We start from the raw sequence: 22,035 nt of genomic DNA, 5'->3' as shown, positions 1-22,035 counted from the left end.
AACAAATTTAGAATTTCACGCATTTGACCTATAGTATTTTATTTTTATTTTTATTATAAATGTTACTGATTGAAAAATGATTACATACCCCAAAATATGGGGTATTAAAAGTGGGGCATTATGACCCTTATCAGTAAGTCATATATAATTGTCATGACTGGTGTGGAAGCAGGACAAGACAGACGAGAAGTGCGGATCCAAACGCGGTTTTATTTACAAGTAAAAATAAACAAACACAGGAATGAAAGAAAAGGTCCACGATGGGAAAAATTATACCAAAGCAACATTCAGAAGTATACCAGTGAGAAAAACAACCACGAAAGTTAAGGAAACCTCGAGTGAACACAAATTAACATCTTGGGCAAATGTTGACAAACATGAGGAACATCCAGGAGCAGAGAACATGAAACGATAACATTAACCTTCAACATACAACGATCGACAGTGACTAAACAAAGAACCAGGGTTTAAATACACAGACACGAGTTCCGGTGTAGAAAATGATGGAGTGAGTCGCGTTTCTGCCCTGCTCCCAACCTCTACGTTTAAAACTTTTCTTACAGTCCAACAAAAGTTTTAAAAACGATCCCCAACATTTAAGTATATTTGACAGTGCATCGCTGCTTGAGAGAATGACCAGTAGATTGAAAAAAGGGGACCAGAAAGGAGAAAACGACCCTCCAAACACCGTGCTACCCACGCTAGCAGATATGCTAGCCAGACACGAGGACTCTCTTATGACTAAGTTCCAGGCGGAATTCAACACCGCGTTCTCCAAACTCGAGGAGCAGGTTGATAAATTCAAGAATACCTTACTCGACCACCAACAGCGTCTCTCGTCTTTGGAGACATTTGCAGATTCCTTGAGTCAAGACATGAAGGCCATGGAAGCAGAGCTGGCCGCAATATCTGAAGCGAACACCAAGCTACAGACTAAGCTCGTTGACCTGGAAGGCTGTTCTAGAAGAAACAACATAAGGATAGTGGGCCTTCCAGAGAACATTGAAGGCGCTCATCCTACGGCTTTTTTCTCTCAGGTCATGGTGGAGGTTTTCGGCGATCAAATATTGAACTCTACCCCTGAACTTGACCGAGCCCACCGCACCCTAGCTCCAAAGCCGGGGCCTGGCGGCAAAGCCCGGCCCCTTATCATTCGCTTCCTTAAGTTTCAAGAGCGGGAGTCGGTTGTGCGTGAAGCTCGATGCCTACGGGGCAAACTAAGCTACAGGGGCTCTCAGATCCACATCTTCGAGGATTACTCGCCGGAAGTGGCAGAACAACGCTCTGAATACCGGACCGTGATGAAGCAACTATACGACCTGGGCCTTAAACTGACTCTCCTTTTCCCTGCCAGGTTGTTCATCAGGCCGCGACGCCACCTCCCATCCCTGAAAGCTGCTCAGGACTTCATCGCTTCTCAATGTCAAAGCAGCTCGGGACCCACGGAGGAGGGATGACGTAACTTGCTTAGCTTTGTGACGGTGGAGCCAGACCTGCATGACTGGTGGTTTGCTGCCAGCTCTACTCCCTTTCCAAGGGCTACTGTAAATTGAGGCCCCCCGGCTGTGGTCCACTGTTAACTACTGGATGGCTAGGACTTGATAACCCCCTTGCTTTATTGTTTGCTGAGCTGGTAAGACTGCTCCTGGACTTATAGCTATAAATAGCTAATGCTACCACATACTTTCTGTGCCAAGGATACCCCTAAGTAAGTTTAGCTTCCCTTCTGATTATCTGTGCACTGTGTTTCGCACTTTAATGGCTCCACTAGCCCGGTCGGTAGATCTTGCGTTCAGCGAGTACACTTGATTTGAATATTTAGCTGGGGTCTGCCTGCTATGGACCAGTGCATAGTGTTGCGATGTACCTCAGCTATGCTTATGCGACTATAGGGATGTGTGTATGCCGTATATGGATATATAACTCTATATGTGCGCACGCGCGACCGTATGTGTATGGTGATGTATACACACGCGACCTCCTTTTGCAGCCTATTATTATTATGTATATATATACCCATTTATTTATTTTATTTTACTGTCATTGTTTGTGTTCGATTTTATGGTTGATGTTAGCATTTTTGTTCGGCTGCATTGATATGTAACTTTATATGTGCGCACGCGTGTCCGTGTGTGTATGGTGATATGAGTATGCACGCGCTACATCCTTTTGCAGCTTATTGTTGTGTGTGTGTGTGTGTGTGTGTGTGTATGTGTGTATGTATATATGTATATGTATATGTATATATACATATATATATATATTAACCTAGAGCTCCTTCATCCACTTTTATTTACCTGTTTATTTATTTATTTTCTTTCACTGTCAATGTCCGTGTTTGATTTTATGGTTGAGGTTAGCATTTTTGTTCGGCTGTGTTGATATGTAGCTTTATATTTGCGCATGCGTGACCATGTGTGTATGGCGATATGAGTATGCACGCGCTACATCCTTTTGCAGCTTATTACTACATATATATATTAATCTAGAGCTCCTTTATTCACTTTTATTTACCTGTTTATTTATTTTCTTTCACTGTCAATGTTCGTGTTTGACTTTATGGTTGATGTTAGCATTTTTGTTAGGCTGCGTTGGCAGACACTGGAGAAAGATGCTGTCCGAATGACGGGTTGTTTCGGTTTGTTTTGGTACTGTTCTGACACTGGACTATTTTGCTGTTTGCGGGAATTAAGGGCACTAGGAATTCCCGCGGAAGTGTATGAGACACACCGCTGTGCAATGGACACTGAAAATATTGTTTGTTATTGGGGTTTTCCAGGCCAGAGGTTTGTGTGTGGTTGTCATCCGTTGTGTTTCTTTTTTTTTTTTCTCTTTCTCTCCTTCTCCACCCCCAATCCCTGCTTCGCCTACTCAAGGAATATCAATAAGGTATGTCAAGCATGAACAATATAATTAGATTCATCTCATGGAATGTGCGGGGGGTGGGTGGCCCCACTAAGAGTGATAAGATAATGACCCACTTGCAACAGCTCAAAGGTGATGTGTTTTTTATTCAGGAGACGCACCTGCGCAACAGGGAGGTAACATGACTAAAAGGGGTTGGGTGGATCATGTTTTTCATTCCAGATTTAACGAAAGGGCCAGGGGCGCCGCCATTATGATTCGTAAAAACGTCATGTTTGAACCATGTAAAGTGGTATCAGATCTCAATAGTCGCTTTGTTATCGTCTCTGGCAAATTACAAAATACACCCGTCATCTTGGCTAGTGTCTACGGTCCTAACTGGGATGAATGCTCATTCATATCCAAACTATTCACATCGCTACCAAACATTGATAATCATCATATAATTATAGGCGGGGATTTTAACCTGGTTCAAGACCCCATACTAGACAGATTGTCAAACAAACCGCACTCTTTAAGCAAATCAGCCAAAACTCTACATGATTTCGCCAAACGACTGGGCCTCTCTGACCCATGGAGGCACACTTCTCCCACGACCAAGACATTCTCTTTCTTTTCTCATGTGCACCACACCTATACACGCATAGATTTCTTCCTTCTAGACAATAGACTGCTCTCCAGGATTAAATCCAGCGTTTACCACAGTATCGCAATATCGGACCATGCACCTACTTCCCTTGACTTACACTTGTGTGCTCACTTCAGCCCCTTCAGACAGTGGAGGTTTAACTCTTCTTTACTAGCGGAAGATCCCTACAAGCAATTTATACACTCCCAGATCACTTTTTTTTTTAGCTGAATGACTTGCCAGACACAAACAGAGGTGTACTTTGGGAGGCTTCGAAGGCTTATATTCGAGGACAGCTTATCTCCTTTGTGTCTAATTCAAAACGAGTCGAAGCATCACAAATGTTAGACCTGTTACAGAAAATTAAGAACATTGATGACGAATATGCGGTTAACCCGGACCCTACCCTTTACAGAGAGCGTCTTAGACTCCAGACAGACATTGATCTCTTATCTAATAACAAAGCCAGGCTCCGTTTGCTCAAATCTAGACAGCATTTTTTTGAGTTGGGGGATAAAGCGGGGAAACTTCTGGCCCATCAGGCCAAAGCTGAGGCAACCTCACGGCTTATTCCTGCCATTAGAGCCAACTCAGGTGAGTTGCACACTGATCCTGTCACCATTAATAAAATATTTGCTGAATTTTACGCTGACCTATATACCTCTGGCTGCCCCCCCATTGCGGACGAGACACCTAATTATATGATTTTCCCCCAAATAGACGCAGAATCAGTGAACGACCTAGGTGCCCTTATAACCACCGCTGAGATTCAGAGAACCATTAATTCCCTACAGAGCGGTAAATCCCCGGGACAGGATGGCTTCAGTGTAGAGTACTATAAAACTTTTTCCACTCTTCTCGCACCAGCCCTAAAAGATATGTACAACGAGGCTTTTCATCAGCGTCGCCTTCCGGATACCCTATCTAAAGCCACCATCTCCCTAATTCCTAAGAAAGGGAAAGACCCCCTGCTCTGCGGCAGCTACCGGCCAATCTCACTTCTCAACATAGACCTCAAAATTCTCGCAATGGTTCTGGCACTCCGTCTTCAACGGTTAATGCCCTCCATTATTTCGCTAGATCAGACAGGGTTTATGCCGGGCCGACAGTCTTTCCATAACACTAGACGGCTACTCGACATCATTCACTCATCAAATAATGGTATCCCGGAAATCGTGGTGTCCCTCGATGCCGAAAAGGCATTCAACAGGGTCGAGTGGGGATATCTGTATGAGGCGATGGATAGGTTCGGTCTGGGTGGGAATTTTATTCTATGGGTCAGATTATTATACTCATCCCCGATGGCATCGGTTCAAACTAATGACGCGTTATCACCCCCTTTTTCACTTCGGAGAGGCACTAGACAGGGCTGTCCCCTGTCTCCACTCCTATTCGCCATAGCGATAGAACCTCTGGCCATTTGGCTCCGTGCGGAGGAAGGCTTCAAGGGCATCACACGATTTGGCGTAACTCATAAAGTTTCACTATACGCGGATGACCTTCTCCTGTATATCTCTAACCCTGTCACCTCACTCCCTGTCATTTTGAATGTTTTGGAACAGTTTGGTACATTTTTTTAATTTATTTTTTTATTTGTGCTTTAGCAGATACAGGCTTTAGCAGTTCGTGGCCCGAAAGCCTATCGTGATCTGCAGCTACTCAGGACTAAGAATATGGGATAAGTGACATTAAGCATCAAAAAATTACAGTTTTATTTTGCTAAGGAGATGTTCGTTTAGTCTCTTCTTGAAGGCCTGAACATTCTTTGAGGTGATTTCACCTACTACAGTAGAGGGGAGGCAGTTCCAAGTTGTTACAGCCGAATGAAGAAAGCTCCTTCCCAAGCATTTGGTGTTAGACTTGGGGAGTTTTAGGGCGTGACTTGGTCGTGCTCTTCGAGTGGTTCGGCAAACGAGATCTGGTGGGGGTAGCAAAGCTTTGAGATCCTCAGGACAGTTCTCAGTGTGCATTCTGAAAAGCACAGTTGTTGCTGCAACAGTTCTACGATGGCTGAGCTGACTGATTGCATATTTCCTTAGGGCAGTGTCCTCATCCTCCCCAATGATTTTCAGTGCCTTTTTCTGGATGTTGTCAAGCTGCCCAAGGGTGGTCTGTGGTGCGTTCATCCAGGCAAGGCATGAGTACTCCAAGGTACTCCTGACTTGTGCCTTGTAGACATTGGCCCTACCTTTGACATCAAGCTTGTTGGCTAACCTGCGCAGAGCTCCAAGACACTGTCCAGCACGCTTGCCGATGTTTGACAGGTGATTAGTCCATAGCAACTTCTTATCGATACATAGTCCCAGAATATTCAACTGCTCAAAGAGGTCAATTCTGATTGCCCCAAAGAACAGGTCCGGGCAGGATGGAGGCCTCTTTCTCGACAGAACCATAGCCTTGCATTTGCAGGGTTTGAACGTGACCTTCCAAGTATCTACCCACCTGCGAATATTCTCCAGATCTTTATTTAGGGATGCTGCCACATTGGGACCATTAAGTGTCGTTACTGGGCCATAAATGGTGGAATCATCCGCATATAGAAAAATGCTATTATTGCACTGTTCTACAACATCGTCAATGAAGAGGTACATACTCCGGATATAAGCTCAACTACCAGAAAAGTGAGCTCTTGGCGATACATTCTCTGGCTAAGCAGCTCCCACACTCGTTATCGGCATTTAAGTGGAGTAACGACGGATTTAGCTACTTGGGGGTTCATATTACAACGGCCGTGTCTGACTTGTTCCGCAAAAATTTCTTACCTCTGGTTGCAAAAACTGTAAGTGACTTCGACCGATGGGCAGTCCTACTCCCTCGTAGGTTGGGCAAATTTTATTAAGATGGTTATCCTCCCCAAATTCCTTTATCTGTTCCAGCACATCCCAGTGTTCATTTCCAAATCTTTTTTCGACAAGCTGGATACAGTGATATCTAAATTTCTGTGGGGCGGCAAACCTGCCAGGATCCGCAAAACGATCTTACAGTCCCCTAAGTCCGAGGGGGGCCTGGCCCTCCCCAACTTTAGACGATACTATTGGGCAGCTAATAGGACCTCCCGTTGCGGTCGGTCCTATGCTCCCAACTCCCTTTGCCCTCAGGATCTGCAGGCTTGTGCCCGATCGTATCCCTCTCGCTTAAGATCTGGAGTCAGATTAGGAAGTGCTCAGGTTTACAGGGTCCCTCCATCTTGACACCACTGCTCCAAAATCATGTCTTTCCCCCCTCAAGGTAAGATTTGGCATTCAGGGCCTGGCATAGTAATGGTATCATTTGTGTTATGGACCTATACAAGGATGGCATATTTGCATCCTTCACAGAGCTCTCTTCTCTTCACAACTTGCCAAAATCGCACCTTTTCCGCTTTTTTCAGATTAGAGATTTTGTTAAGAAAACATTTCCTCACTTTCCAAACCGCCCCCCCCGAAACCCTGACTGACTCCCTCTTGGCGATAGATCCCAATCATAGAAAATGCATTTCTGTATTGTACGAGTCACTAGGATCAACCTCTGCAGACCCTGGTGCCCTTTCAAAAGTTCGCGTGGGAGGGTGAATTGAACATGGCTTTTACGGACGAACTGTGGGGCCGTGCTCAGGCTATGGTTCATTCTTCTTCTATATGCGCCCGTCATGGTCTAATCCAGTGTAAGATCCTTCATAGAGTTCATTACACAAATGCAAAATTGTCTAAAATATACCCTATTGTCCGAGATACCTGTAGCAGGTGTAACCAGTCCCCTGCCAATCATACGCATATGTTCTGGTCCTGCCCTAAGCTGACAACTTTTTGGATTAACTTTTTTGACACCTTGAGTAGAGCCTACGGACACAATATTCCTCCCAGCCCTTTGTCAGCCATTTTTGGCATTTCCCCAGACACTCGGGTACAGGTGTCATTTAGGTCCCACTTTGTAATGTTTATTGTTAAATATATACATTTGTCACCTGGTGTTAAAAGAAAATGAAAAATTTACTCAATAAAAAAAGTTGGGAAAAAAATAAACACACAGACACAATGAAGACTGAACGAGACACAGGTGAGAACAACGATGAGTGCAGGCAGTGAGGGAGGCCGGGAATTGTGGGAATAGTAGTTTTTTAGACAAGGACAGTGAAACACGGGGCAGACAACAAGGAAAACGTGACATGGAGTGTGATCAGTGATGAGTGAAACAGAAAACACGGGGCAGACAACACGGGATCGTGACAATAATCTACTCCAAATCAGCAGTTTTTTTAGACTTTCTATCATTAAAAATCTTTCTCTTATGATATCTGTGGTAAACATTATTCACTAAATTACATAGAGATGTGTATTTTTATTACAGTGCATTACCAGTATCAAGTGTCCTCATTAGTTTTAAATAGTTACATTTATTAACTGTTCATGAATTTACCCTTACTGTTTGTATTCAATTACTTAATGTTTTTTGTGTACTAAATTGTGTTGTGAATTCAAAACTGCCGCTTCCTGTCAAAGGAGAATTTTCTTTTCTTTTTTTTTTCGAAGTTCACCCCAAAAGAAATACAGTTTGAGGCTTCCAAAAACACTTTTAACAAGAAAATAAATTGCATACAGTATATATATATATATATATATATATATATATATATATATATATATATATATATATATATATATATATATATATATATATATATATACTGTATATATTATGAATATCAATGCTTGGGTCTCTGATGGTTAAAGATAAACTGCTCTAAAACTTCAATAGCATTATAAATAATACATTTATAGAATATATAATAATAGCTTATATATATGATAAAACAAAGACCAATTTTAATGTCATTGCCAACACAATGGCAATAAGATACTGTGCCTTGTTCAGTTTGTTTGTGTTTTCTTTAACTGTGGGATTACTTTTGATTTGATTAATTTTAAACAAGCAGAAACAGAGTAACTTTGTTTACCATGACAGTAAGCAGCTCATAAAATAAAGCTCCAAGACTCCACCAATCACACGCCTCTGTGACTTTTGACACACCTCCAATTTCTGTTCCAAATGAGTAAAAACTAATTTATAAAACCCTTTATTACATCTCAGGAGAACATAGTATGACTAATATAAATACAGAGGATGTGTATTAAAATTGAAGTGTACTGTTTGAGCAGATGTTAGGGTACAATGGGGCTAAAGGCCCCCCTTAAGGTTATTTATTTCGATTTGTATTTAATATTGATGGAGCAACATAATTTCTGTGAAATGAAATAATAACGTAAAGTTAATTAAAACTTTAATTAAATAGTTAATTAAAGCGATAATTTCCCACTCTGTATTTGGCATTTAAAGCATCAAATCTGCCGCATGGTGTCTAAGGCTACGTCCACATAAATCCATATAAATTAGAAAAAGCTGTTTTCGTTCTCGACACTCTCTCTGTCCACACTGCTGGTTAAAAGCACTTTCCAAAAGTTGCTTGTCCACACTGAAATTAATGAAAACTCTTAAATCCCCTTACTGCACATACGAAAATTAGCCGTTTCATGTACGGTTCGAAACGCAGTTATCCTCGTGTTCCGTCGCCATACGGCAATGCAGAGTAAACTTCCTGTCGCCTTTGAAGGAATGCTATGTTAAGGCTGTATAAAGTAACATTTATCTTTAACAATGCCTTCAAAGTCATAAAGGAGGCACAAAAACGCCGCTACAACATGGGCCATCATCTTGATTGTTTTAGGTTGAATGGATCACATGACTGCGACACATGACAACAAATACATCATCGTTTACAGATATCTCCCTGTCCACACTACAATGAAAAGACGGACGTAGAGAAACGTAGAGAAAAAGAGGCATTTTAGAGTGGACGACATAAATTCAGGCCTAACTTCTTTTGTGTTTAACAGAAGAACGAAAATATTACTGGGTGGGGTTGGAATGACATGAAGGTGAGTAAACAATGATACCATTTTCATCTTTAGATAAAATATTCCTTTAATATGCCAGATGATTGTGCAAGTAACATTTCAGCAAAGATAAGTTAAATATTAATTCTGATTGCGACATTAATTCTGTAAATGCAATGTCAATATAAGGCGTTCATGGCAAAAGAGACATACCACTGCTACGTAGCAGAATGTTTCTAGGGTTGAGGTCCTGGCATACAATGCCCTGCTCATGAAGACTGTCCTGGGCCAGCAGGATCTGAGCCCCCCAAAGTCATACCTCCTCCTCAGGAAGTATCCATCCTTCCCGCTTAGATTTGGCATTGAAGCTCCTGGCCTTTATTTGGGGTTGATGGCCTGAGCCGTCCGCCTTAAGTAGCTGTTCCGTCTGAGGGCTTTCTAGTTTAGTCTCAATCAAAATGGAACTGTTCATGGTAGGAGCTGATGGGTATAAGATTGTGCCCCCTTGTGGCTGTTTATGCAAATGGTTGAGGAACTCCCAATTGTCCATGCCCTTTTTCACGCTATCATAAGAGACAAAGAGACAAATCCTTGCTTTTGAGGTCTACATTCAAATGGACAGTGATGAGAATTGACTACGCTTAATTCAGCCACAAACTTTGAAAGCTGTCTATTTCCACTGGGTTTAGAGTTAATGGCAAACTGTTCACGGAGAAAGCCATCATGCACTTGGCTTTGTGGAGGTAAATGGGATGTGTTAGAAACAATCCGCAATCCTCTGTCGAAGAATGTCAACAGTGCTGCAGAGTGTCGGTTGGGTGTTGTCGGACATCTTTGGAACGTTCTAGGCCAGGCTGGGCAGCTTTTTATCTTTGTAAACAAGCGGCATAATGCAGATCCTATCTACTTGAATGTGGAAAGACTGAAATTTCCCAAATGGTTGGTCAAGATTACGATCAAAGATCATAGTTAGGATCAGGGTGGATCAGCTAATGCGCATGCACTTTCTTGAGTTGATTGACAGGCGATGTCTTTATCTAAAAAGTGATTGGCTCTTTTACCAGTAAGGCGGATGTTCCAATTTCTTCCATTCATTTTAACACCAGTGGTCCATCTCTTCTAAACTGTCCCTGTATATACACAACACAGGCAAAAGTCCTGCAGTTTATTTATTTATTTATTTAGTCTTTCCTTTATTTACTTATTTTGTGTTTGTTTGTAAGCAGACCTATAAATAGTAGTGTATAGTAGGTTCGGTTTAAATTTTGATTATGTGCTTTTCTTCTTTTCTATAATCTCCAGTTTATTTTAGTTTTCTACTACACCCAGAGTTGCTGAGTTCAGCATGAGCCGCTCGGCAAAAAATAGGCTCAGTGCCAAACTATCCACTCACTGCCACAGTTGGGACACTTCTGGGAAGCGTCACCTCGAGACTCACACTTGCAATGTGTAGCATCTGGACCAATCAGACACACAATTATTCATTATTTAATGAATAAGCCAACAGATGTCTCAAGACTGTAACAAGCAAAGGTCCAAGTAGGCCCAAGCAGACTCCATTATGTCTGCTCCCCCACTGATCATTATCAAGCCTTTATACTGTCTTTGCTGGCATTGTACCTGCTAATAGTGGACCCCCAGTGACATTCCAAGTGGGGGAGGTTAGCTGCATGCTAGAGAAAAGAATGCAGAAAGATTGATTCACTCCTTTCCCCATAGGAAATGGAAATAAAGCCCAAAACATAGAATTTTCTTCACTAAATTATAGACAAACTGTCTATAATTGCACATATACACTCAACTAAAGGATTATTAGGAACACCATACTAATACTTTGTTTGACCCCCTTTCGCCTTCAGAACTGCCTTAATTCTACATGGCATTGATTCAACAAGGTGCTGAAAGCATTCTTTAGAAATGTTGGCCCATATTGATAGGATAGCATCTTGCAGTTGATGGAGATTTGTGGGATGCACATCCAGGGCACTAAGCTCCCGTTCCACCACATCCCAAAGATGCTCTATTGAGTTGAGATCTGGTGACTGTGGGGGCCATTTTAGTACAGTGAACTCATTGTCAAGAAACCAATTTGAAATGATTCGAGCTTTGTGACATGGTGCATTATCCTGCTGGAAGTAGCCATCAGAGGATGGGTACATGGTGGCCATAAAGGGATGGACATGGTCAGAAACAATGCTCAGGTAGGCCGTGGCATTTAAACGATGCCCAATTGGCACTAAGGGGCCTAAAGTGTGCCAAGAAAACATCCCCCACACCATTACACCACCACCACCAGCCTGCACAGTGGTAACAAGGCATGATGGATCCATGTTCTCATTCTGTTTATGCCAAATTCTGACTCTACCATCTGAATGTCTCAACAGAAATCGAGACTCATCAGACCAGGCAACATTTTTCCAGTCTTCAACTGTCCAATTTTGGTGAGCTCTTGCAAATTGTAGCCTCTTGTTCCTATTTGTAGTGGAGATGAGTGGTACCCGGTGGGGTCTTCTGCTGTTGTAGCCCATGCACTATCAGCTTGAATCAGTCGGCCCATTCTCCTCTGACCTCTAGCATCAACAAGGCATTTTCGCCCTCAGGACTGCCGCATACTGGATGTTTTTCCCTTTTCACACCATTCTTTGTAAACCCTAGAAATGGTTGTGCATGAAAATCCCAGTAACTGAGCAGATTGTGAAATACTCAGACCGGCCCGTCTGGCACCAACAACCATGCCACGCTCAAAATTGCTTAAATCACCTTTCTTTCCCATTCTGACATTCAGTTTGGAGTTCAGGAGATTGTCTTGACCAGGACCACACCCCTAAATGCATTGAAGCAACTGCTATGTGATTGGTTGATTAGATAATTGCATTAATAAGAAATTGAACAGGTGTTCCTAATAATCCTTTAGGTGAGTGTATATCCCCAGGACATTGTGTATAGGATCATTACTATCTTGTGAAGTGTTTTTGTACTGTATACTGTTTTATGCATGACTTATGACAGGACTACCAGCTAATGTAAAATTATTTTGTATCATGTTTCCTACCAAATTAATCCTTGTGTGACATCCTTTACAATGGTATACATATAATTCTGACAGAATGCATTGTATGCTTGCTATATTAATCAAAGCATAAAGGGGCTGATACTTACCCCAATCATGCAAATGAGTCAGCTTCCAAACAAAGGAACATTTCCCACTTGGAAATTGCACCTCTCATTGGTCATACCAGACTCAAGAGGAGGGACCTCCAGCAGAAGTTAAAAGACAAGTCCCGCCTCTTACTTGCTCTCTTTCCCATGGCTCTTTCCCCTGACCCTCTGCTGCTGTTCGTGTGGGACCGGGACCTTCCGTTCCGAGGTCGGCAGGCCTCAACACCTCAAGCCATGTGCAACTACCTCAACAATAGTCAATGAACACCCCAGTTCATCCTAATTTCTTCATTCGACATGGAAGAAATTGATTGCAACTTGAACACCATCGACTGGAGGAACCATCAAGACGTTCTCCTGCATCCGGGCTCTCTCAACAGCCAAGGCAATTGCAAGTATTGTACCAGTAGCTAACTGAACCTATGTTTAGTATAAGAGGTAAACCCCTTTGTAACAAAATGTGCTTTTAAATTAAGAGCTTGATGGTTCTCTCAGATGGTCAAAATTACTCCTTTCATAATTGCATTTCCCCTATTTTGTTCCGGTTTCATTTTATTTTCCTTGTGTGTATGTTTATGTGTTCGTATTTTAGTTAAATAAACTTTCGAGTTGATTCTGGTCTGCTTGTAAATCAGTGTAAATTTAATGATTCAATCACAGCTACATGCTAAGAAAGAGTTCTTTTTGTGTAGCCACGAAAAATATCCTTTTTGAGAATATATAGATGATCAATACTGACTGTTCGCTGGATGAACAGATAAATTGATTGAAATATTAATTCAGCAAGTTAATTCTATTAACCAATCCAAATGTTCATAATTGATTATAACGAGTTATGATTAATTATTCATGTTTCCCTTTTAGAGGTATTTTGGCTGTGGTATATTTTGATAAATAATCTCATCCCTGTTTCTAAAAGATTTCCCTTCAAAGCTATACCTATATGAGTAATATTATTGTCAATAAGCCATGAGAATAATCGTACTCCAATAAGAGAATTAATCCTAATTCTCTTATTAAAGATAATTCCCTACAGTAGAAATTGTGAGCTGATACAAAGAGACATTGTATTATGATTTTAATGGCGGAGAATTTATTCAGACAAATAATCTAGTTATTTGTCATTTATCTAAATTATAAAGGTTGTCAAACACGACTGATTCCATTATAAATTTCCTTACAAAATAGGACCGTTTAAATTCATTCCTAGCTCACACATACTTTTCCGATTACAAATAATGGTAATGTACACGACACTTTAACCTGTGCACTGAACATTTATCATACCAAAATCTGGGCACTTTAACTGATTACTGTTTATTTGTGCATTGTGGAACACGCTGATGTTCCATAACGTTCATATGCATCGATGAAACCATTTTCATTAGTGTTGACCCAGATCACAAATCACTGGTTTTGGTTGCTATGGTGACGAAAGTTCACGGGACATCCTAAAGAGACCCTTCTGGGGCAATTTACTGTGCATATGCCATTTTGCCATATGCCATATTGTAAACATAGTACAGCAAAGGTAATAGCATAACACAACACCTCTAATCTAACCAGTTAGCAAACTTTCATTGAAACCCCTAAATACGCTACAAATGTGAAGGGTGTAATCTGTTACCATGGGCGCCCAAACAAAAATGCGCTGCTCACGCCCCGCTCACACCCCAGTCTCGGAGGGCTTGCGTATAGATGTTAGTGTTTGGATCGGTATGAAATGTCAAAAAAGTCAAGTCAGGAAGATGATCGGTTTCAGTTTTACAAGCCCTCCGAGACTGGGGTGTGAGCGGGGCATGAGCAGCGCATTTTTGTTTGGGCGCCCATGGTAACAGATTACACCCTTCACATTTGTAGCGTATTTAGGGGTTTCAATGAAAGTTTGCTAACTGGTTAGATTAGAGGTGTTGTGTTATGCTATTACCTTTGCTGTACTAAGTCTAAGTTCTTGTCCTCCAACTTGAGTCCTGTTGGTGTGATTTTTCTCCTCATGATGGACCTGCATACTGTTGGAACTCCTGTTACTGCTTGCGGTCGTCTCCCATGCTACCTGCCTGGCTGCCTGGGAGGGGAGGAGCCGGGTGGACTGGGCCGGCTGGATGGATGGCTCATGGCGCTGCCGGTTGTACTGGACGGGGTTCTCCGGGAGCCGGGCTGCTGCCCAGCGGGAAGCCATGCCTGGAGGTCCCGCTACGCTGGAGTCAGGATGGACTGCACTGTGTTGAGACCTGCCTCGGGGTGTGGCGGGGCACCCGGGATGGTCAGTCTTTGCCCCCCCAGGGCGGCTGCTCTGTACGGGTGTGCCCGACCACGTATCCGATCGTCAGCGGAGTTTCCTGTACTAACAGAGTTTTCTACACCACGAACCAGTCCCTCGGTTGTCAGTCTACATTATCCTGTCCTGATGTCTGTGATCAAAAACTCTGGTCAACCAGTTTTTCATCAGCCGTTGTTCTTCTTCAGCCGAACTATTATCTTTCACCGGTGGGTAACTGATTTTAAACCAAATGTCTCTGATGAAAACTAAAGTAAGTGTAAATATATTTTAAGTACATCAAGACTTTTAATAACTATTCTTCTGTTCATCGGAAATGTTGAGCTCAATCCCGGGCCTGACTCAAATATTTTCTTGACAACTTTAGGTATATTGCATCTGTGGGCACTATATGCATATGCAAACTATAGCAGATTTTTTACTTCTGTACCGCAACCACAGAATATGTTTTTACCTATAACTCACGATTGTTTTCCATACTCCAGTCCTTCAGCTCCGATTACCTTTACTCCCTCATCTTTTTCCATTTTACCTTCTGAAATTTCCTCTTCTAGTCTTTCAGTCAAAACAGTTAAATTACAAAGAAGAATACCTCATCCAAGAAAAAGTCCAACAAATTTAATACAACTCGGCAGTACTAGAGGCTTTAAAATTTGCCATCTAAACACCGAAGCCTCGTTCCCAAACTAGGCTAATTTAAAATCTTGCTTACGCAGTCAAAAGCACATGTAATGGCAATTTCTGAATCATGGTTAACTCCCAATATTCCTGATTCTTTTCTTTCAATCGAGAATTATGAGTTGTATCGTAAAGACCGCATTAGTAAGGCCGGCGTGGAGTGGCTTTCTATGTTAGTCAGAAATATGCACACTCAATATCAAAAGTTGAAACTGAAACTGAAACATTGAAACTGATCGTACATTTTACACCGCAACATGCAATTACTATAATCGTCACTTACAAGCCTCCTAATGTCAGTGAAAGTTTTTATCTATCTCAGCTTGCTGACATAATTAAATCTGTTACATCGAAGGAGCTCGTAATTTTGGGTGATATCAATCTAGACTGGAATGAAAGCTCGTCAAAATCATTAAAAGCTACTGCAATGAAACTTGGTTTGTATCAGTTAATTAAGGATCCAACAAGAATCAGCAAAACGCGCAGTTCTATTCTGGATCTTTTCTTCACAAATCAGCCTTCAAAATACACAATGTCTGGTGTCATGGATGTAGCTATCTCAGATCATTCGCTCATCTATGCAGTTAGAACAATTTTAAAATCCAAAAAAACACACGCTCCCCACTCTGTACCAAAAATACCAATTTCAAAATTGCCACAGTTCAATGCTGATTTTGGTGCTATTGATTGGAGTGATGAGCTGTCAGTAGAAGATCCAGAACAAATTTTAATGCAATTTCATACTAAACTACATAAAATACAGAATAAATATATCACTGTCAACAAAATTCGACCAAGAAATATAAAATTACCGTGGATAAACTCTGAAATACTACAACTTCTAAAATTGAAAGCCTCTCTTTTTAATTTGTACAGGTTAAATCGAACATTTGAGAGTAAAAATAATTTTAAACAAATTAGAAATAAATGTAATATGGAACTGCGTAAGGCTAAGGCAATATATTTTCAACAGCAAATTATCCAATCCGCTAACAACCCAAAGACACTATGGCAGACCCTTAAGGTCATCACCGGTGATAATAAAAATGAGAAGAAAAATAATGTTAATATTCAAATTTCCATACGGGGTACTCTTATCTCTGATTCAGAAAAAATTGCAAGTGCTTTTAATGATTTTTTTCTTTCATCTGTTAAAGACTTGGCTAAGCATTTTGCTACTCCCTCCTTTTCCTCACCTGATCTCCCCCCAACATCTGATCAGTTCTCATTTACTGAGATTTCACAGAATGAGGTGATACAAACATTACATCTGTTAAAAAATTCTCATGCTCATGATGCTTATGGTTTAAGTACCTTACTTTTAAAGACCCATGCTGATAGCCTCATACCTCTCTTTCTGCATTTAACTAATCTCTGTATCAGGTTTTCTATTTTTCCTACTGACTGGAAAACAGCACAGATTACTCCGATTTTTAAATCTGATGATTGCACTCTACTTTCAAATTACAGACCTATCTCAATACTCCCAGCAATGTCTAAATTACTGGAAAAAGTCCTGCATAATCAACTAAGCTCTTATCTCGAAACAAATAACTGGCTCAGTGATTATTAACACGGTTTTCGTGCTAAGAGATCAACAATGTCGGCACTACTACTCTTCACTGAGCAAATACGTAACTCTCTTAACATAGGTCACATCACTGGAGCTATTTTTATTGATTTCCGTAAAGCTTTCGATACAGTGAACCACCACATCTTACTAAATAAACTTCATTCATTTAAACTGTCTCCTTCCGTGATAGAAATGCTTTCTTCTTATTTGACAAACAGGTATCAGACGGTAAAAATTAATCATGTCATATCGCAACCCTTAGTTTGTGACATGGGTGTTCCGCAAGGCAGCATTCTTGGACCCTTACTTTTTCTTTTATACATTAATGATTTCCCTCGAGTGTGTAAACACTCAAAATGTTTACTGTACGCTGATGACACTGTGATTTTCTCTCTGATTCAAATCCTAATGTCATAAATTCCAAACTACAAACTGATCTTCACCTGATACATGACTGGCTGAAAAAGAACCATCTGACCATCAATGTAAAGAAAACGGAATGCATGTATTTTCATTCATCCAGAAATTTATTTTCTTTTACTGATTCTATTACTTTTGCAAACCAAGATCTTGTTGTCACTAAGACCTACAATTACCTGGGTGTACTACTTGATTTACATCTTACATACCGGGAACACATCTCGAAATTAACAAAAAAGCTGAATCAGAAACTCTATGTATATAACAAGATTAGACCACATCTTTCTTTCTCAGTTTCTGAAACGTATTTACATGCTATTGTGTTCTCAACATTGTCCTACTGTCTTCCAATCTGGTTTCTTACCACTAAGGACATTATGGAACCTATAGCACGACTGTATTACAGAGCACTTAAGATCCACAGTAATCTCCCAAAATGGTCTCGTCATTGCAGTGCGCTCACACGCACAAATGCTTTGACTTACCAGAACTTTGTAAACAGCCATGCTCTTGCTTTTTATTTTCGTATTCAAAATAGCTCTTCACCTGCACTTACAGGTCTTCTCCCGACACAAACTTCGAGACCACTACGCCATACTCGGTCAGTCTCGCAGGCACTCATTCCAGTTCCACAGTACAAAAATAACTATGGTCAGAAATCGTTTTTCTATACTTACACTAAAATTTGGAATGACATTCCTTATCATATTCGAACATTATCGTCCTTCACATATTTCAAAAAGTCATATAAACAGTTTCTTCTTACTAGTCAAACTTGTACACATTGATTGCTCATGTACTGTTTTTAGTCTTGTTTTTCCGTATTTTATGTTTTGTTTATATCTATCTAGTCAATAACTATGTCTTGTATAAATGTGCTGAAATTCTGTTTATTGTTTTATGTTGCTGCAGAACAGGAACCTGCTGTAAACCAGTTTTTAAACTGAGACAGGCCCGTTTTACTGTAACTACACTGTTGCTGTTGAATTTTCCTGTATAATAAATGAAATGAATGAATGAAAACATTCCAACGAGGGGCATTGTTTTTGTTTTGTGATCAAAATTAATGTAATTATTTTGATTTTACTTTATTCATGAATTTCTGTAAAAAGTATTCATAAATACATTTTTATGTAAATCTTTGCATTTAATTCAATAATTCAATAATACATGCAGAACAATTTAAACGATATGATTTGAATCTTGGATTGAATCCTGGAATTCCATAACGTCATAAATTAGACAGCCCAGGCATCATCACTGCTCAGAAAGGCCCCTCTGCACGACCTCCTGAACTTCCACACAGAGTTAAAGCAGACTTCTCTTTGAAAGGTTTCCAAAAGACCATCAGATTTGCACGACTCGAATACTAAAACATTTCATCTTAATCCAAGAACATTTTATACAAAGTCACAGTACTTTACTGATTTAACCTTCTAAAATGTACAGAATGCATTTAAATCCACAGTTCATACAATACCTAGTCTTGCTAGGTACTTCTGACAATTGCTTTGAACTGTGGTAACTTGTATAACTGACAAATTAATGATTATAGCCTGATGTACCTCTTTAAAATGTGTGTAATGTTTTATCCATGTTGTATAACCAAGGAATTAACCAGTATGATCTGTAATCAGGGATTATCATGTTTTGTTACCTACACGTATAATATCCATGAAAAAAATGTAATGTTTAGTATGTAAGCGTTCGTTGGTGTATGCAGAGAAAGCTGATGACAATGAACATCATGTCTCTTGAAGCATTCTCAAGATTAATTATGCACAATTTTTGAGCGGGAGATTTCTAAGAATCTGAAACAAAGGACCATATTGGTACATCTGCAATATTGTACTCAAGTGCTGGTGTATTGATTAAATAATTTGGGTAATCTGATTGCAAATCGGTGTAGACTCAAAGAAGGATAAATGGTTATTAAGGTATTGTTGATAGACTCCATAAAGTAAATTTTCACTGTATTGATCATTTAATTCACATTCTGTCACTCTTTTCACCAACCTGTCTCATGTATATATGTGTTAGATTAGATTTATGTTTAGAATAGCAATAAAGTTTGTCTGTGTTCAAAGACAACTTGACTGTGGTATATTTGGATAAATAATTTTCATCATGAGAATAATATCACTCCAATAAGTTAATTAATCATAATTAACTTATTAAAGCTAATTCCTTACAGTAGAAATTGTGTGCGGAAACAACAAGACGTCGTATTACGATTGTAAGGGTGGAGAATAATCTAGTTCTTTTTCATTTGTCTAATTTGTAATGGTTATCGAACGTGTCTAATTCCATTATACATTTCATTACCTAATAATGTAGTATAAGGACAGTTTCATTTAATTCATAGCTCACATATTTCAAGACCCTAAATTCTCTTCTAAATTTAGCATACCAAATATCCTTACGTGAGGATGGTGTGAGAATGAGGGCAATTTAAAGTTCCCTTCTAAATGTCGCATACCAAATATCCTACAACAGGTAAAGAATGGTGTGCCACAAGGCTCTGTCCCAGGTCCTCTGAAGTTCTCCTTGTACATTTAAAACAGTATTAGCTTTAGCTTTAATGCTGATGCTAATGTTACACAGCTTCATATTTCTTCCTGACCAGGCAAAATTGGGAGCTAGCATAGCCTACTGTGGACTGGATAGCCAGCTGCTAAATTGTGAATAAAGCAATTAGTTTGTTGAGTATTGGTCAAATGACCAAAACCTTTTAGATGTAAGCTGCTTAAATACAGTATACATTATGTCTATATGGTTCTACTATCATGCTATGAACTAAATTTAAGGACTTGTGTGCCGTGTTTGATAGCAGTTTGTCATTTGAAAGCTAACTAAATCCAATTAAACATCAGAGAGCTGTTTATGCCAACTTTAAGTTGCTCACTGAAAATATTGACAGTACTTTTTCTGTAAAGTTGGTTTGAATCAATGTTCCTTTTGAAAATACTGGACAAATAAAATACATTGAATTTCAATTGATTTGACTCACCCTGAACATGCTCTAAATGTAGGATTACAGAGTCTTCACTAACGTAGTACTTCAACAACTTCACCATGAATGGAACACCCTGAGCAATGATGGTTGACCTCTCACGACTCTCCCAGATGGACTTGGGTAAACTCTGTACAGGAAGCACAATATTACACTTTATACTTCAATAACAATTTAACATTTAGTTTTTTAACCAATGAGCATTCTGAAAAACTGGACAGATAACAGACTAAAAGTCTAGATGAGGAAGCTGCTGTCTTCATTTCAATAATCCAAATCTTTTTCAGACCAGCAACACAGAATAAAGATGAAAACAGGAGATACAGTCAGGAATTAGGATACCTGAGATCCTTAATAGTACGAGTACTTCTTTCATGAGCTTCACCCCCCAAAACAGAAGCTTTTCTTCTTATAAACAGTGCAATATCTCTGTACACACAGGACTTCTATGATGGTATTGCAAAGATGGCTGTTCTGAAGGCAATGTGTGCCCCCACTCTTCATTGTTGTGTCCTTGATATGTATGTATATTTAGTTGTTTTTATTGTTTTGTCCATTATGTCACTGTAATATCTAGTATATCAAGGCCTCAGCTGATTTTGACTGATTCTAGTAAGTCTGGTTTCAGTAACCTGAAACGAGTTTGAAACTCAGAAACTGACAAGAGCTTTTAAAGGATCAATCCAAAAAGACACTTAGTAATAAAAGAAGAGCTGAGTGTATCCCAGAGGCACGATACAGTCAGCTGGCCTGATTCCAATAGCACTCAAGCATTACTGTGATCACAGGATATGCTAGACAGGGCACTGCTTCTAAAATGGTGGGTCATGACCCAAACATGTGTGCGACTAACTATGCCTGTCGCGATTATTTGAAATAACCGCGATCATTGGGGAATTTAAGGGAATATAGAAAAGTTATGAACAGGCGCGTTTGTATGTCGCATTACGCATTATGTGAGCTCTCCAAATAAACTTGCACCGATTGACTTGCACCACAGACCGCACTCAGAGCAGCTCCTGAATGGTGCGTAAAGATGATCTGTCTCTGAAGCGCTCTGATGTGCGTGCCAGATGTGCAGGTTTGTAGCCATATCTCCCGTGAAAAATGAAGCGAGGATTTTGATAGTGAATGCAAAGTGCTCCAGTTTTACTTTGATTTAATGTTCACCTTAAAAACCTCCATATTATTAGACATCTTTATGGCAGCCACATACCTGGAAGACGTATTTACTCAATGAAAATAAATGGTAATGACACTATACCTTGAACTCCGTTTAGCGGCAGATCCACTCCGTTCTTATAATAGCTGAACGCAGCTTCATAATCCTCTTTGATTTCCCTGTCCAGCGCCATTCGAATCTGTTGAGCTGCGTCAACAAGATTGTCTTTCTTTGTCATGTTTGGCTATCAATCAGCAGCAGCAAATGTCTACAGTGTGAAATTACTAGTGAAGCAGCTCATTTCTGCTCATTTTTGCACACACGTGTAGTGCAAGACCAGCAGAACAGAATAAAAATGTACAATTTACAGAGAAAACATTATCATTTTT

At 40.1% G+C, this 22,035-nt stretch overlaps 1 protein-coding gene across 1 annotated transcript in view; it reads right to left on the bottom strand.

Annotated features, from left to right (window-relative positions):
* rps6kl1 (ribosomal protein S6 kinase-like 1) overlaps window positions 1-21,977 on the bottom strand; it is a 26,426-nt gene extending 4,449 nt beyond the window's left edge. Inside the window, 4 exon segments of the mRNA XM_052144964.1 lie at window positions 8,427-8,509; window positions 9,577-9,843; window positions 20,482-20,614; window positions 21,744-21,977. Coding sequence (XP_052000924.1) covers window positions 8,427-8,509; window positions 9,577-9,843; window positions 20,482-20,614; window positions 21,744-21,884 — 624 coding nt within the window. The 5' untranslated portion in view covers window positions 21,885-21,977.
* Between the last annotated feature and the right edge of the window lie 58 nt (window positions 21,978-22,035).

Source organism: Xyrauchen texanus, chromosome 16, assembly GCF_025860055.1.
Source record: "Xyrauchen texanus isolate HMW12.3.18 chromosome 16, RBS_HiC_50CHRs, whole genome shotgun sequence".
NCBI lineage: Eukaryota > Metazoa > Chordata > Actinopteri > Cypriniformes > Catostomidae > Xyrauchen > Xyrauchen texanus.
The sequence above is the reverse complement of the archived record's forward strand: the minus strand, read 5'-3'. Positions and strand labels throughout refer to the sequence as shown.